The following is a 14,698-nucleotide window of genomic DNA, read 5'->3' as shown; positions in this document are numbered from 1 at the left end:
CATAATTCGGTTGCCCTGAGTGCTTGTTTGTCAACATTTACGCATAGCACCGCGGCCAAGCGAGAGGAGAGGAGCTTGTCGCGGGGCTAGGGCAGCCAATCAGCGGGCTGCTCTCTCTCCAGCATCCCCAGGGAGAGAACCGAGCCATCATCGCTAGACTGGAGCGCGGGCAGCCGACACGAGAGCACGGACGGACAGACGCGCTTCTTTTCACTATGATTTTTAATTGACAACGAAGTGGGGGGATTACGTCACCAGGTGATTGTCTTCATTTATTTCATGTCTTACTAATTGCTCGTGCATGTTGACATAATGTTTAAAAGCAGTAGTCGGCTGTTTGCTTAGATCAACGCGTCCGATTGTACAAGGTGCGCTTTCTTTGCATTCCTTTGCGTCAACGCTCCCTTGTATGAGAAATGTCTTTTAAGCAGTCCGGTTGCAGCTACGTGAGCGTATTCGTGCAATTATCGGAGCGTTTTAAGAGCACGTTTGAAGCACTTCTGTGTGAATGTGGCATTCGCGGCTTTATGTAACACTTGTCTCAGGCAACAGCTGCAGCCGCGGCCATGTCTGTGTAACATCAACAACACGAGTGTCTTCGCCTGTGTTTATCTTCCAAACGCACCCATTCGAGCGCGCTGATTTGTCACCGAGCCTGACTGACACCTCAGCTGGCCTATGGCTGCAGCACTTCATGCCAGGCTTATGTGCAGGCCAGTTACATAATTATGCACGCAAGACAGGATGCATGTCTCCATTAATCAGCTTCCTGACATTTCTGGATTGCAAAATAGCATGCACATGCATGCTTGTGTTGAGCGTTAACTATGATGACAACAGTCTATTTATTAAGCAGCACGGTGGGCTTGTTGGCACACCTGCCTCACAGTTAAGCGGTTTTGGGTTTGACTCTTGGCCTCCCTGTGTGTAGTTTGCATGTTCTCACTGTGCTTCTCACTGAATTCCTCCCACGTTCCAAAAACAGTTTAAAGAAGACTCGTATATGTGTCAAACTGTTGGCCAAATTACACCCATCACGTCATTTTATGTGGCATGCCACATTTTCGATTGACTTCTGTTCAAACCGAGTCATAGAAATGCTGTTAATCAAGTGCAGGGGTAATCATGTAATATGTTGACGAGAACAAAGGTAAGAGACAAGAAATGCAACAGCCTCGTACTCTAGCTACATACCTAGTCGGTAAACAAACACAGACACACCTGGGTTCTTTAGATGGATAAATAAATAAATGCCATCATTTGCCTTATTATAACATAATTCAAACTAACTGTTACATGTATCCTTTTCCAAATAAAAAAGACAAAATTACAAAAGGAAAACATCAATGCGTTTCCTTTAGGAATTTTTTTTAAAGACATTTAGTCTAAGGATGGGCAACTTAAAGGCTGGAGGGCGCCACGATATTTCATCAGTGCTACCAGAGGGGCACATCGACCCACACACTTCCTAACCAGATGTATGTCCAAAATGTTCCAGTGCAAAGGACTCTCTGGCAAAAAAAAACAAAACAAATACAATTCAAGGATGGCACAAAACTGCTAAACAAGAAACCAACATTAAGTTCAAGAACTAATTTTGTACATTTTGTATTTATTTATTTTTACAATAATCACTCACTCAAAACTATGTTTGCCCTGGCAATCATTTTTCGGAATCCATCAAAAATTATAAGGCCTATTCACATTGCAGTATGTCAGTATCAGACCCCGTATAAGTGTAACTCAGAGATGTCTGCCATCCAGTGGTGATTGGTGATATTTCAACTTAAAACTACAGCCGAGTAGTTTTTTCCCAAAATTTTTTCATGGCATGGATTTCCCCTTTTTTTCTCATTACTATTTTCCCCTGTTTTTCTTGGGACAAAGTACCCTTGAATGGTTATTGTTTTTTCTTTACTTTTTTTTTTTTAATAAATTAATCAAGAAAGAAAAGATACGCTGTTGGTTGGCATATTGTTCCCCTCCTGTACCCAATGTGAACCAAACCGTGAACTTAAAACAAACTGAACTTTGTTGCACCCTTACCCACACAATGATTAGACATTTGTGGTTTCCCTGCAAAAACCGGGCCCCAGGTCGAGCATAATTACGATGTGGCCCAAGTTTGACATTCCTGCTTAAAATTGCCCATAGGTGTGAATGTGAGAATGAATAGTTGCTTGTCTATATGTGCTCTGTGATTGGCTGGCAACCAGTCAAGGGTGTACCCTGCTGGGATAAGCCCCGGTTCACCCACGACCTGAATGAGAAACACTAGTGTGCCACAAGGAACGATATGGTGACGTGTTCTCCCTATAGGTTGAATCAGACATGCATGGGCGGAACACAGTCATTGGCCCAGATTTCACCAAGCTAAGAGCCTTTTGGCTGATGTCACAAACACTTTGCCTCACTGTGAAAATTATTATTCACTGAAATAAAAAAAAATAGGTCAGGTCAGTAAGTGTCATTCTTCACCAAGGGTTCATAAACAGGTTACTGTAATACAGTGGAACGTCTAGAGGCTGAACATAATTCTCTTTTAGGGAATAACAGCCTAGAGTGAAACCGTTGCCACCCTTTTTTGATACATTTTTATGGAATTTGTCCTCATTAGGGTTGTGAGTGAACCAGAGTCTACCCCAGCTATTTTAACCATTCACACCTATGGACAATTCAAAGTTTACAGGTAAACTAGCATGCATTTTTTAATGTAAAAAGATTTATACTCATAACCTCTTGATTGTAAGGCATATTACCCATTTTGAGTGAATTCATTTTTGTGAAAAAATGTTCAAAGGTCCAAAATGAGTTCTTGCACTTAATGGTGTTTTTTTTTGTTTGGCAGTTTTGTGCCGTCCTTGAATAGTAATTATTATGCAAGAGAAGTTTGGTAAAAACAATTAAAGTACTTTTTAGTTTATTTTTGCTTCAAACCTTTTTGTGTTGAGTTGGGATATGAAATGAATGATCAAAAATGAAGTATATTAAGAGCACATATTTTACAATTTAACTCCATATTTAAAAAAGCATTTTTGTCAAACATTTGATTAGGATGCATGTGGTTCTATGCGGCCATCCAGTCGCACTGATAAAAAATTTCTGGTCCCCTCCAGCATTTAAGTTGCCCATCCCTGCTGTAGCCTAAGAATTACAACTTGGCCTTCCCCCTTGCCGTCTATGGCGTCATGCTTTTTTTTTCGCAGTCTCTATTGGGCTCACTGCCGCTGCCAACAATAACCGCTGCGGCTGGCTCCAAGCATCTTGTAACTCTACTGCTCAGTGCACGCCAACATGTGTGAGTCAGTGCAGTCGCAAGGAGGCGAAGACGGATGGAGAGTGTATGGTGGTGGTGACCACAGGTCGGTGTTGCTCTGTGGTGATATCATTCTGATGTTTCTTTTAAGAGGAGGGGGGGGGGATAGTGACGAAAAGCAAATACAGTCAGTATGACCTCAAGTTGATTCCAGTGTCATTAGGTAGAACACTCTTGATGCATTATTGATGTCATATTCAATATTTCTTTGCATTAACCTTTGATTATGGTTCTAGCAATCTATTTGTTTTATAAAATTAGACAATCAATCAAGACACTCAGGGATTTTTGGTTTTGGGCTGATTGAGTTTGAAAAATAATCTAATTGCGATTCCTCCTACCCACCCCTCAAAATTGCAATTATTTTTCTGAATCAGGAAATAGCTAGCAACAAAAATCAAAGATAATGTTTCGGCAGTTCCACACTTCTTTAAAAAACTTTGTGGCATTATAGTCTATATTTTACCATTACATTCAAATAAAGACTTTGCAGTATGTTCGAACGACAAAGCCCAGTCAAAAATGTTTTCTCCGCATTGATAATTCGATTCTTCCGAATGTCGTAAACATTAGTCACTGTCATGAATCAGAGTACAACAATAATGCAAATAAATCTGTGGTTCACTTCAACTTTCATGTCATGAAATTGCAGCCTTAGCTATTTGAAAATTGTTTTCCACTACATCAATTAATTACTCAGCCTTATTCTGGTTGAGGACCAATCACAAAATTTGTGACTCAACCCAATTTTCCAGTGGCATGAATCTTCTTTGCCATTCAAATCTCACGTGAGCTCAGTTCAGTGAGCATGAAAGGATTAACTTAATGGCGTTTTCTTTTTTGCCTCTTTTTGTGATGCTTAGTGCAAAAGAAGAAACCCGCTTCCACATCGGAATTTACGCGCAGTCATCCCAAAAAGTAACTCTCGCATCAACTGGCGTGCAGAGGCCTGTTATCAAAGTTACACTTTCTTTCCATGTCCAAAGTTTAGACTTGACTAGACTGGGTTATTTCAACCACACTGACATTAAAAAAATCTGATATTAACCAGCATCCCGGCATATTGATTTTTTGTGGCAAATGTGGGTGGGGTTTGACTGTAAGGGTGATGATCACAACTTCATGATTAATTGTTCCCAATCGAGAGTATCTTCCTGGCAAGCGTCGAGATAGAACACAGACGGAGTTCTCTGCGACGCGCTGATATGTCGTCGTGTAGCCTAAACACTCTCCTCCCCCTCTTCGTCGTCAACGATGTCATCATTTTATATGTCACACCATCTGCCAAACATGCAATTTTTTGGCAGCTCGCAACTTGCACACCGTCTACTAGCTGATCTCCTCTCCTGAGCATGAATAGAATGTTTTCCAGCCATGATGGCGTATTGTCGCCCTGAATAGATGCAGTTAAAATTGGGTCAACTTATGGTTGGCGCACTCATGTGTGCAGCATGTTGCCAGAAGGCGAGTGGATGTAAGCATGCTGTCATACGCTCACTGTTTCTCTCTGGAGATCTGCCCTCAACTTAGCTTAGAAGGGTTCAAAAATATCACAATGATGCTTGTGTTCATATTAAAGCTACAGTGTTGCTTTAACATCTGAGCTGTGGTCAAAATATTTTGACTACTCCTCTGTATTGGTCGGCATATGGTGCGAGGAGGTGCGTTGTCTTGTTGACTCGACCACTTGAGACGACAGACTGTAAATCGGAGGAGAATGGTGAAAAGACTGCTTTGTTCCACGATGATTTTGCAGCTGCTCCATTGCGTTGTCATGAATCGTCTCAGTTAATAGTGCAAGCTCTGAGTAATATGTGGGTAAGGTTTTATGTTAATTGCATTCAAATGATTATGACAAGAGATTATAAATGGATTGAAGTGTTTGGTTATTTGCCGTTAGCATAAGTCACAATTGACACAATTTATCAACTATTCTGTAGCTCCATTTTACATAAAAGATTTTATCATGAGGCATGCAACATCGTTAAACAGCATGCATTTGAACATTTGTAGGGTTAAAAATCGGTATTATAATGAGGTCTTTCTTTTTCGATTTGTGTTAAATCATCAAACATATATGATCAACTAATCATTGATCATTTAGGCATCTATTATGATATGTTAATCTTTTAAATATGTATTTGAAATGAGCAACTAAGATTTTATAGTCATAATTTTCAGAATGTTAATATAATCCAAATTCGAAAAATATAAAACTAAAATATTGGACATAAAAACAAATGCTGCCCAAAACGTTGCATTTTTATTTTTTTTATCTTCAATCTGAAAAGCATCTACCAAATAGTCCCGTTTAAACATATTTGTGATGCTGGAACCAAATTGTATCTTTCGTTTGTCTTCTGAATGAAGAATTGACTTTCATTTGATTGATGTTCAAATTTCTTTTCAGCAAAGAAGCTAATTAAAGAGGGAAAAAAGATGCACGTTTTTTTGGAAATTGAGGCTCAAAACATGCCAGTGTGGAAAATTATCTGTTGATATCACGTCACCAAAACACACTTGTAAAATCATATACAAATGTACGGTTAATCACAAATTCAAAAGTTAGAAAATGGAATGATGAAAGTTAACATAGGTAAAATAAAGAATAGGATTTTCTGTAGACTCCACTCTGGCGCTGGCATGAGTCCTCGATGACAAAGTGCCATGCGTCAATAGTGTGAGTCTACGATGTCGCCATGTGCGTGTGAATAAATGTGCAAGGGTCGCACAGAGAGGGCCCTCGACTTGGACAAAGGCCTCCCAGTGTTTGCGTCCCTGAAAGCCTCATTATTCAGACATTTAGAATATCTTCTCTTATGCCGTGTCACTCTTAGCTTTTGTACACATTAATGTCTCCGCAAGGTTGCGTTCTTATAAGTGTTGACTGCTGATGGGGACAATAGATTTAACGTAATTTACTTGACGTCTTGTTGGGAGGGGGTGGGGTGGACGGGGTCAGTTAAGAGCTGCATGAGTCATGTGAACAAAAGAGGTTCTTGCTTCAAGTAGGCGCGTTAGTTTGTTCGACTCAGCATTTCGTACAGTATCGGCTTAAACGGGTAGCTACTCTTGGTGTCATTTGCCATGCCGCGTTAATTATGGGAACAGCTCAAAGGTGAGCATACAGGACGACCGGATTGAGTTTTGGATGGATGGCATTTTACTGTATGTCATTTTTAGGTACGGTATATTATTCTTCTGCTTTTTACGTTACGGATTTTAAGCAATGTTGGGTTTTTTTTTTTTCAAGGGGGAGGTTAGGTCGAGGTGATGTGCTGCTCACTCTCAGTGTGTGGAGACATTTTGTGAATATTTGTAGTCAGTCTGTCATGTTAAATTTTCCTCAAAGTTTGTTCTTCACTATGTTTCTATATCTTATTGCGTGAATGCTAAGAGGTTTTAACACAGCAACTAGGTGCATGTTCTTACGGTATCTAAGGGATGATCTTATGGCGTACTGGTATGCACTAAACAGGTATTCTCACTGTTTAAACAAGTGCTCCTTTTACGGGCTATGATGTTATCAGCTACATAAAATGACTTTTGAACCCCCACCCCTTCATAATTTAGAGAAATATCACAACCCAGTGTATGACCATTTTGGTCACAATGCACTGTGGGTGGATGATATTTTTTGGTTGGCCCATCCGATTAGTATGCACTAGAGTCATGCTTCTTCTTCAGTCTTTCCAACTGAAGAGCAACCTTTGCAAGGATAGCACTGAATACATTCCTACTCGATAGATGGATGCATGATAGCCGGGTAGACACTTTATTCATCCCGGGAGGGTAGTGAAATTTATTTTATTACCGGTAACGCATGAGAGAAAAGACATTCCGTTGCCGTCTTCCTCGTTATTTCATTCACGTTTGGGCACATCATCTCACAGTATCCACCTCCATTCTCATCTTTTCCACAGCACAAAGAGAAAACACAAGTCAGCTCATCCAAGCACTGCACAGAGGGAAGCTAATTCCTGCACAAGCATGGCAGACCAGAAGTAAGTCGGAGAAGCTACGTACTCCTAAGCGCTCACGTCAGTCTATGCTTGTAATACACATGTAATCCACCACCACGTTTGTCTCTGTTTGTAAAATACCATGAGACCACGACAAATAACTTAGTTCATTCACAGTGCACTTGAATTTGGGAGAATCAAATCCTGCTTGCCACACTTCACTGACAGGGACAAATAAAAATTGGCCAAAATATATATATTTTTTGGCAGATCAGATTCAAACCACTTGGAGCCTCTCCAGGCTGTTTTTTTTTTTTTTTACTAGGGGTGCTTGCACAAACAAACTAAACGTAAAGTACAGTGCCTGCCTTCCAACATGGTGTCTACCTCCTGGATTGTGTGGGAGAAAAATAAAAATTCCAGTCATTGCATTTATACGATTTTATAATCTGGCTTCTTTGCCGTTTACATCAGACCAACAATCTGTATTTTTTTCTCAGAGACAGACTAGATGACTTTAAAGTCCAAACAGCCAAGAATACCAACACCAGTTCAGCCCAACTTCGGCCGCACAGTGAACACTCGAGAGACCGCGCCTCCAAAAGGCTCTCCACCGACTCAAATGGGACCAGCGAAGGAGGTGTGGGCTCATCCACGCCGGTGGAGTTGACAGCTTTAGAGGAATCGTTCCGACGATTCGCCATTCACGGCGACACGCGCGCTACCGGCAAAGACATGCACGGGAAGAACTGGTCTAAGCTTTGCAAAGACTGCGGCGTGATTGACGGCAAGAACATCACACTCACCGATGTCGACATCGTCTTCTCCAAAGTCAAGTAAGAAAGCACACTTCTTCTTTCATAAAAATAACTAAAGATCTTCGATACCACTTTATTTTCCCAAAGCCATCCGAGCGCAAAAATTCTCTCTTTGAGTAATTAATTGATACAGAGTACCGATATCTGTAGTACTTTTGATACATAAAATTTCATTTAACACGATGACAAAAAAAACATTTTCGGACGCAGATGATTTGCTAATGTGCCAAACTGACGTAGTGTGTGCCAACTACGGCCAAGGAGGTCTTACTCGATTTGCCTTAGGTATCGATGACTGGTATCGGCAGCCTACCATAGCCCTCAATACTTAAAAAAAAAAAAAGGCTGGTATTAACCTGATACTGATACCTTGTATCGGTTTTCACCCTCCCTTAATATAACTGAGGATTGAAGTCAGAAACAGTCGATCGTGACATGAAACTGGGAATGATATACTTGGATAAATGTGGTTCACCACAGATGTGCCAAGACAAGACTCCATCTATATTACTAATTCAGAAGCAGCGATGACTTAAGACTTAGTCACTGAACTCTCACGCATGCCCCAAAGTCCAATCAAGTGGCATAAACATTGCTCGGGAAAAACACATTTCGATGTGATAAAACACGTAGGAGGTATTTTGGAGTAAAACTCATCCGGGCTTTGATTTATAACTGTAAATGTAAAGAAAATACGTTTTGAACATGTCACTAAGCCAAGCGGCTATCAAAAAACAGAAAAAAAGATCTGGATGGATGGCCCCTCCTGTTCCTCCCCAGGCCAGATTGGTTCATCCTTTGCTTGCTTGATTTAAGTGCGCTAGACTCTAATAATAAACTGTGACCTCAATTGCACTGAAGAGGCAAATGTTTTATTTACTAACTCGAACAAAGTGTGCTAAATAGTTGGACGTATCACAACTTGTTCCTGCAAATATGTACCATATAATCAAATGGTAGTAACCAAGATAAATTTTATAAATAAGGAAACCGGAGAGCGTGTTTGGAAGTAACTCATCATCATGTGTTGCTGCAGGAGTGGAAAAGGCCGTGGAATCGGAAATCTCACGCTGATTTAGTGGATTTTGTGCTTATGTGACCAGACTAGTATTAATTGTTACGGTTCCCATGCCAATCCGGACTAGAATAGGCAGTTTGTAGAATTTGGGATATGTGGCATGGACAGTAGACCAGCAATGGATCCTTCATAATGAAATTGTATAAGTATGTATGCTTATCAATGCAAAAACCTAAAAGTTGTGGTAAAACAAAATAGCACTCTATTTACGTGTGAATTTTTTTTTTCAATCTAATTGAATAGAAAACAAGATGTATTTTGTTATGATTGGCTAATTAAAATTTATTGTGATACTTCGTTCACATTAGCAAAGCTATGGAAACGGGTTGTTTTGACACAACAGAAAGGCAGTGTGGGTTATACTGGAAAAATACGCAATGTGGTTAATTTGGTGAATGCCACAATAACATGACAACAGACATGTGTCTATCAGCCTTGAGGTCACTACAGTAGCATCTGTGTCAAGCGTAGCCGGTTCCAGACTGGGGGCTGGCGTTCATGTACTGACTGGCTCCGGGCATGACTGAGTAGTGGAAGGCGGCCGTTCATTTTCCTTTAATCACTGTCAAAGCTCTTTGCATGCACATGTACAAGAAATTAATGAGAGCTGGCTAAACACCGTGTGGCTGAGTGATTTGTCGAGGTTACGAGTGTTGAGAGCATGGAACCTCAACATAAACTGTGACGGCCACAGCAATCTAGTGTAGACTAATTAATTACTGGCATGGTATTATGGCGGCTTTATTTTCCATGCCGTGGTTCCCTATCGGTGAACATTATTGGAAAGCTGTGGATTAAACACATTCTTCCGTCTGCGTTCTTAATGTTCGTGGTCCAGCGTGCAGATGGTTCAAGAATGTAAATGTGAGAGTATGTAAATAGTTTGTGTATTTTTAATCATGTTTTTTATACACTATTTGTATCAATGATAATTACACACACACTCACAGACACGCACATCATTGCTTCAGCACACATGCGCACACCCACACGCTTGTTTTAAGTTTCACTTTCCATAGGTTTCGTTTTTCTCTGAATAAAGTCCGGAGGGATGGGCGAAGGAGTCAGTGAGAGTGCGGGAGAGTGAACTGGCAAGACGTCTACTTCACTTCCTGGCTTCTCCTCCCATCGCGATGGAGAAAAGACAAAACCTTCCCTGGTTATTCCTCTGGTTCTCTGCATTTAATTCAGTCTAATGAAGGCGTCAGGACCTTTTAAACCTGACAGTAAATTAAAAAGGTCAGCTGCAGTTTTCCAAGGTGAAATAATGTTCCATTCCCTGTCCAACCTTTATCCTTCTTCACTGTAACCTCCTTAAATACAGATTTGCTGTTTATTCACAAAGATTAACTATTTGGATAGTTGAGGACTCCAGTAAGCCTCTTTGACTCAATCTGATGGGGACACATATTTGTCTTCCCCAAACAGGAACGGCAGTGGAAGTTCAGCTTCCAGTCTGACATTAGACAGCACGGGAATAATTCCGAGCATGGAGCGCCCAAATATTCAACACTGATGGACCGCCTAAACAGAACAGGTCAACGGGGGGAGAAGGAATAAAGATAAACCTTAACACCCTTGTTTACTGTGGCTTGTTGCTATGACGGCAGGTTACCCAGGGAGACGGCGGGGCTTCATATGCTGTTGTTTGGTTGATCTATCTCCACAGCGATGAATGTTTGTGTTTGTTACTATGTGGAAGTGAAAGGGGCACATGGCCAACGAGACGAGTGAAGCAGCCTCAGATGGAGCATGAGTGAGAAAGATCGGACTTATTGCCAGCTGTTACAAGTCGACCTCATAAATGTCAATGCATTTGGTTCCACATGAAGTACTCTGTTACAAGCCAAAGCGTCTATCCTCACAAATGGGTCATGCATGCTGAAAGATGCAGATGTTGAGCCAAAGTTCCAAAGAAAGAAACTAATATAAAACTCGTCAATTTATGACAGCAATCTCAATGTACCGTGCAAATGATCCCACAACAGACTGAGAGACGTATTTGGAGCGATCTGGTTATATGATTAGAAAGTTCACAAGCATATCCGTGTGATTTCATCTGCCAAGATGCGATAAAAGGACATATTCTTTGTAGTGTATGCATAAAATTAATACTGTGCATTGACCACTTTGAAAAAAATACAGCGATACACCACCTAATCACACTGCATATGAATTCACCTATACTGTGAAATGTATCTTCAGCCATTCGCTGAAAAACTCACCTAATTGCAGAATATTTATGCAACACCCTAAAATGCCACAAGGTGGCGCCAAAGCTCTAGCTAATATGAAAGTAGTTCTTGCTTCCAATGAAATATACTGATGTGATGCATAAACTTGTGATTTGTTGAGTGGGGGCTAAATTTAGTCAGGGTAATTAGCAGAAATTACAGAGCGCCTTTACCGCATATGTATGTTTTTGTCCTGCTTAAATGCTATTATATTTATATTAATTTTTTTAAATCAAGTAATCTGTAAAACACTTATTTGAAGCAGAATATTGATAAATGTGAGTTTGATGATGATATTTTGATGTATATTTGCTTGTTTAAACCATTAACATAGACGTCAATTATGAATCGTTTTTCACTTTTTGTAGAAAGTCACCAAAATGGAAAGCATGATATGAATTCAGGAACATTAACACATGCGGGTTTTTTCACAAAATTGTATAACAATGCCAAATTGTCATACAAAAGCAAAGGAGATGGCATCAGAACAATCCAATTGGATACCCGATGAAATGCGATAGTGAATTACTGTCTCTCAGAGTCGAGAGGTCACAAGTAGTAATACGGGAGAAAATAATAAACCTGACCAAAATGTACAAAATGAGCAGCAATATTCTTATAGTGTGAAGACCTTTTCTCTGTCATCTGCTTTCATCAAAGCGAAAATGCAGTGCTTTGAAAAGACTTTGCCTGTTTCTTGAGGATCCTGTGAGTGGATATTTTAGTTCCCTGTACTTTCCTGTCACAAATCACTTCACTGTTGCAGGAAGAAATCCTCTCGCACCATCACATATGACGAGTTCAAGACAGCGTTAGGCGAGCTTGCCGGAAAGAAGTACAAAGAGAAGACTGGAGAGGAAGCCGAGGCTGAAGTATTCAAGCTGATTGAGGGGAAGACGCCCGTGATCGCCGGGGTCACGGTAGTATTTCTTGTGAAATCAAATCCTCAACTGACTTTTGCGGAGGGGACTTTAATATCGTGCAAACTCCCTTGCAGAGAGCCGTCGCTTCCCCGACAGTGAACCGCCTGACAGACACCACCAAGTTCACAGGGTCGCACAAGGAGCGCTTTGACGACACGGGACGCGGGAAGGGTAAGGCGGGGCGAGTAGACCTAGTCGACACTTCGGGATACGTCTCAGGATACAAGCATCGAGGGTCCTACGAAAAGAAGGTCACCAAACCCCCCACTGCCAAACCCATGTGAGGGGTGGAGGGAAACATGGATCCATGGCTAGGATCACTTGCTTTGAAACGAGTACTCCCCCCACCCTCAAAAAGAAAAAAATCCAACAAAACAAAATAGGTTGTCATATATTTTCCCTCCTAGTTATTTTATGTGTGTATGTGCTTGCGGAGAGAGTTCCTCTCTTTGTGAAAGTGTGAGAACTGGAAAACTGTTTACATCTATTTTTTACAAAGTCTTCACCAGCTGGTACATTCCTGTCTAATAGTGAGTTACTGCCAAGAGGAGAACGCCAATGATGATGATGATGAAGTTTTGTTGTTTTGATCGGGCCTTAGATTATCAAGCACAATGAACAATGAAAGCCAACAAAAACAACAAAAAAAAGGGTACAAGGGTTTTATGTAATAACATTGCACTTTTTTTGCAGGAAAAAAAAACACTTTTTACACCCACCTTAGGATTTTAATTGGCACAGTGTTCCAGATAATTGGCACACATTTGTACATGTATATTTAATATTATGACTTGTGTCTATTGCTTGTCTACTATCCTCACTTGTCAACTGTCGATAAATTCTGCTGTTCATATTCTTCCTTTTATAAGATCAGTCATTTTATTAATATGCCTTCAGCTCAGCCATTTTGTTTCTCTCAGATATATTGAATGGGATGCCCCTATTTTCTCTCCCGTCTCCATCGACACTATTTTGCATTCAATTTGAAAAATAGCTTACAAATTTTTACACGGTGACTTCAGCAAGCGGAAGCGCAGTTGTGCAAGATTGTATTTTTAACATTTGTCATTGGATATTATCCCCTCCCCCCGCCCCCGGTTCATGCACAGTACCTCTAATATATTTGTGGTTAGATTGTGTATAATCTAATAACCGTAGCCACTTGTTTTATTTCTGACACTGGCTTCATATTCCTTTCTGTGTTTCTGTACCTTGTGCATGTTATTATGTATATTACATTTGATTGAGAAGCACAGAAATGATAGTAGGACTATGTTGTATTTGATCTACTGTGCCTGCTGTAAGGACAGACTACTGGACAGTTGTTTTCTTGCTTAGAAACATTAAAGGCGAAGTCAACCCCAAAAAATTATTTGCAATAAAATGTTTGATGCACCATAAGTAGTTGAAACATGACAGTGTTATTAATATTACGTTTGTGCAATACGCGTTTGGCAGAAAAATGTACCCGTTTTGCACAGCTCAGGGGGCGGCCATTTTGTCACTTCTATCGACTGAAAATGACATTGCAGTTGCTCAGGGCTCAAATAACAAGTAATCACGGCCCAACTGTTTTCTGAGGCTGAGCCACGATTGGTTGTTAGCTGAGCAACTGTGATGACATTTTGAGTCGACAGCAAGTGGCAAAAAGGCCGCCTGAGATGGATAAAATGGGTGGATTTTACTGCTTAACTCATATTCCAAAAGCACAATATTAATCAGAATGTCATGTTTCAACTAGTGTGGTTGCATAGAACAAAATCTGGTAAAAAAAACATTTTTGGGTTGACTTCCCCTTTAAGTAATGAAAAGTGATGATGAAACGGTGTTATTGCTTGAAATCTATTGAATATGTATATGTACAAAGTTGGCTGCCATCAAATGCTGTTATATTTGTTACCCAGAGAACATTCAGTGTGTGGTACTGTCACAAATTTAACTGAAGTAAAGCAGGGAATGCCGATTATATCCTTAAATACTGTCCGATGTAAAAGGGAAAAAAAAAAATCCAAACAGTATACTTTTGTAGAACATTTTTAACATAGTGACAGTGTTTGTTGTCACACTTGCCTGCAGTCGCAGCCGCAAAACTATAGCAGCTATCAGTGTAATTGTTTTGTCCGCTGCAGTCGCTCGAGTAAGCTCCCTGTGCTTAATGCCAAATACTGTGCACCTTTAATGTGGAGGAACAATTTGTGTGTATTATTTTTTACTTCATAACATTTTAACGTGCTATCGTGCCCCCGGTGCATGCAGTGGATGTTTGTACTCGTTCTTTAGACCTCTAAATAGTGTGTTCATGATTTGTAGTGCATTATTGAAAATAAAAAAAAAAAGCACACCAAACTCCTCTGCAGTGAAAGTGAA

At 40.4% G+C, this 14,698-nt stretch overlaps 1 protein-coding gene across 2 annotated transcripts; it reads left to right on the top strand.

Moving 5' to 3' along the window:
- Positions 1–48: 48 nt before the first annotated feature.
- tppp (tubulin polymerization promoting protein) lies at positions 49–14,677 on the top strand. Of its 2 annotated transcripts, none has more exons than XM_088306119.1 (5): positions 49–258; positions 7,240–7,320; positions 7,779–8,114; positions 12,175–12,328; positions 12,406–14,677. In XM_088306119.1, the coding sequence occupies exons 2-5, from the start codon at positions 7,307–7,309 to the stop codon at positions 12,613–12,615; spliced, it is 714 nt and encodes a 237-aa protein (XP_088162245.1). In that variant the 5' UTR covers positions 49–258; positions 7,240–7,306; the 3' UTR covers positions 12,616–14,677. The 2 variants fall into 2 exon arrangements, with proteins under 2 accessions (XP_088162245.1, XP_088162244.1); XM_088306118.1 differs by lacking the exon at positions 49–258 and adding an exon at positions 6,326–6,499.
- The last annotated feature ends 21 nt before the right edge of the window (positions 14,678–14,698 follow it).

The sequence above is a fragment of the Idiotropiscis lumnitzeri genome, chromosome 10, assembly GCF_059441095.1.
Source record: "Idiotropiscis lumnitzeri isolate Australia: NSW breed Sydney's pygmy pipehorse chromosome 10, RoL_Ilum_1.0, whole genome shotgun sequence".
NCBI lineage: Eukaryota > Metazoa > Chordata > Actinopteri > Syngnathiformes > Syngnathidae > Idiotropiscis > Idiotropiscis lumnitzeri.
Note: the sequence above shows the minus strand (reverse complement) of the source record. Positions and strands in the feature narration are given on the sequence as shown.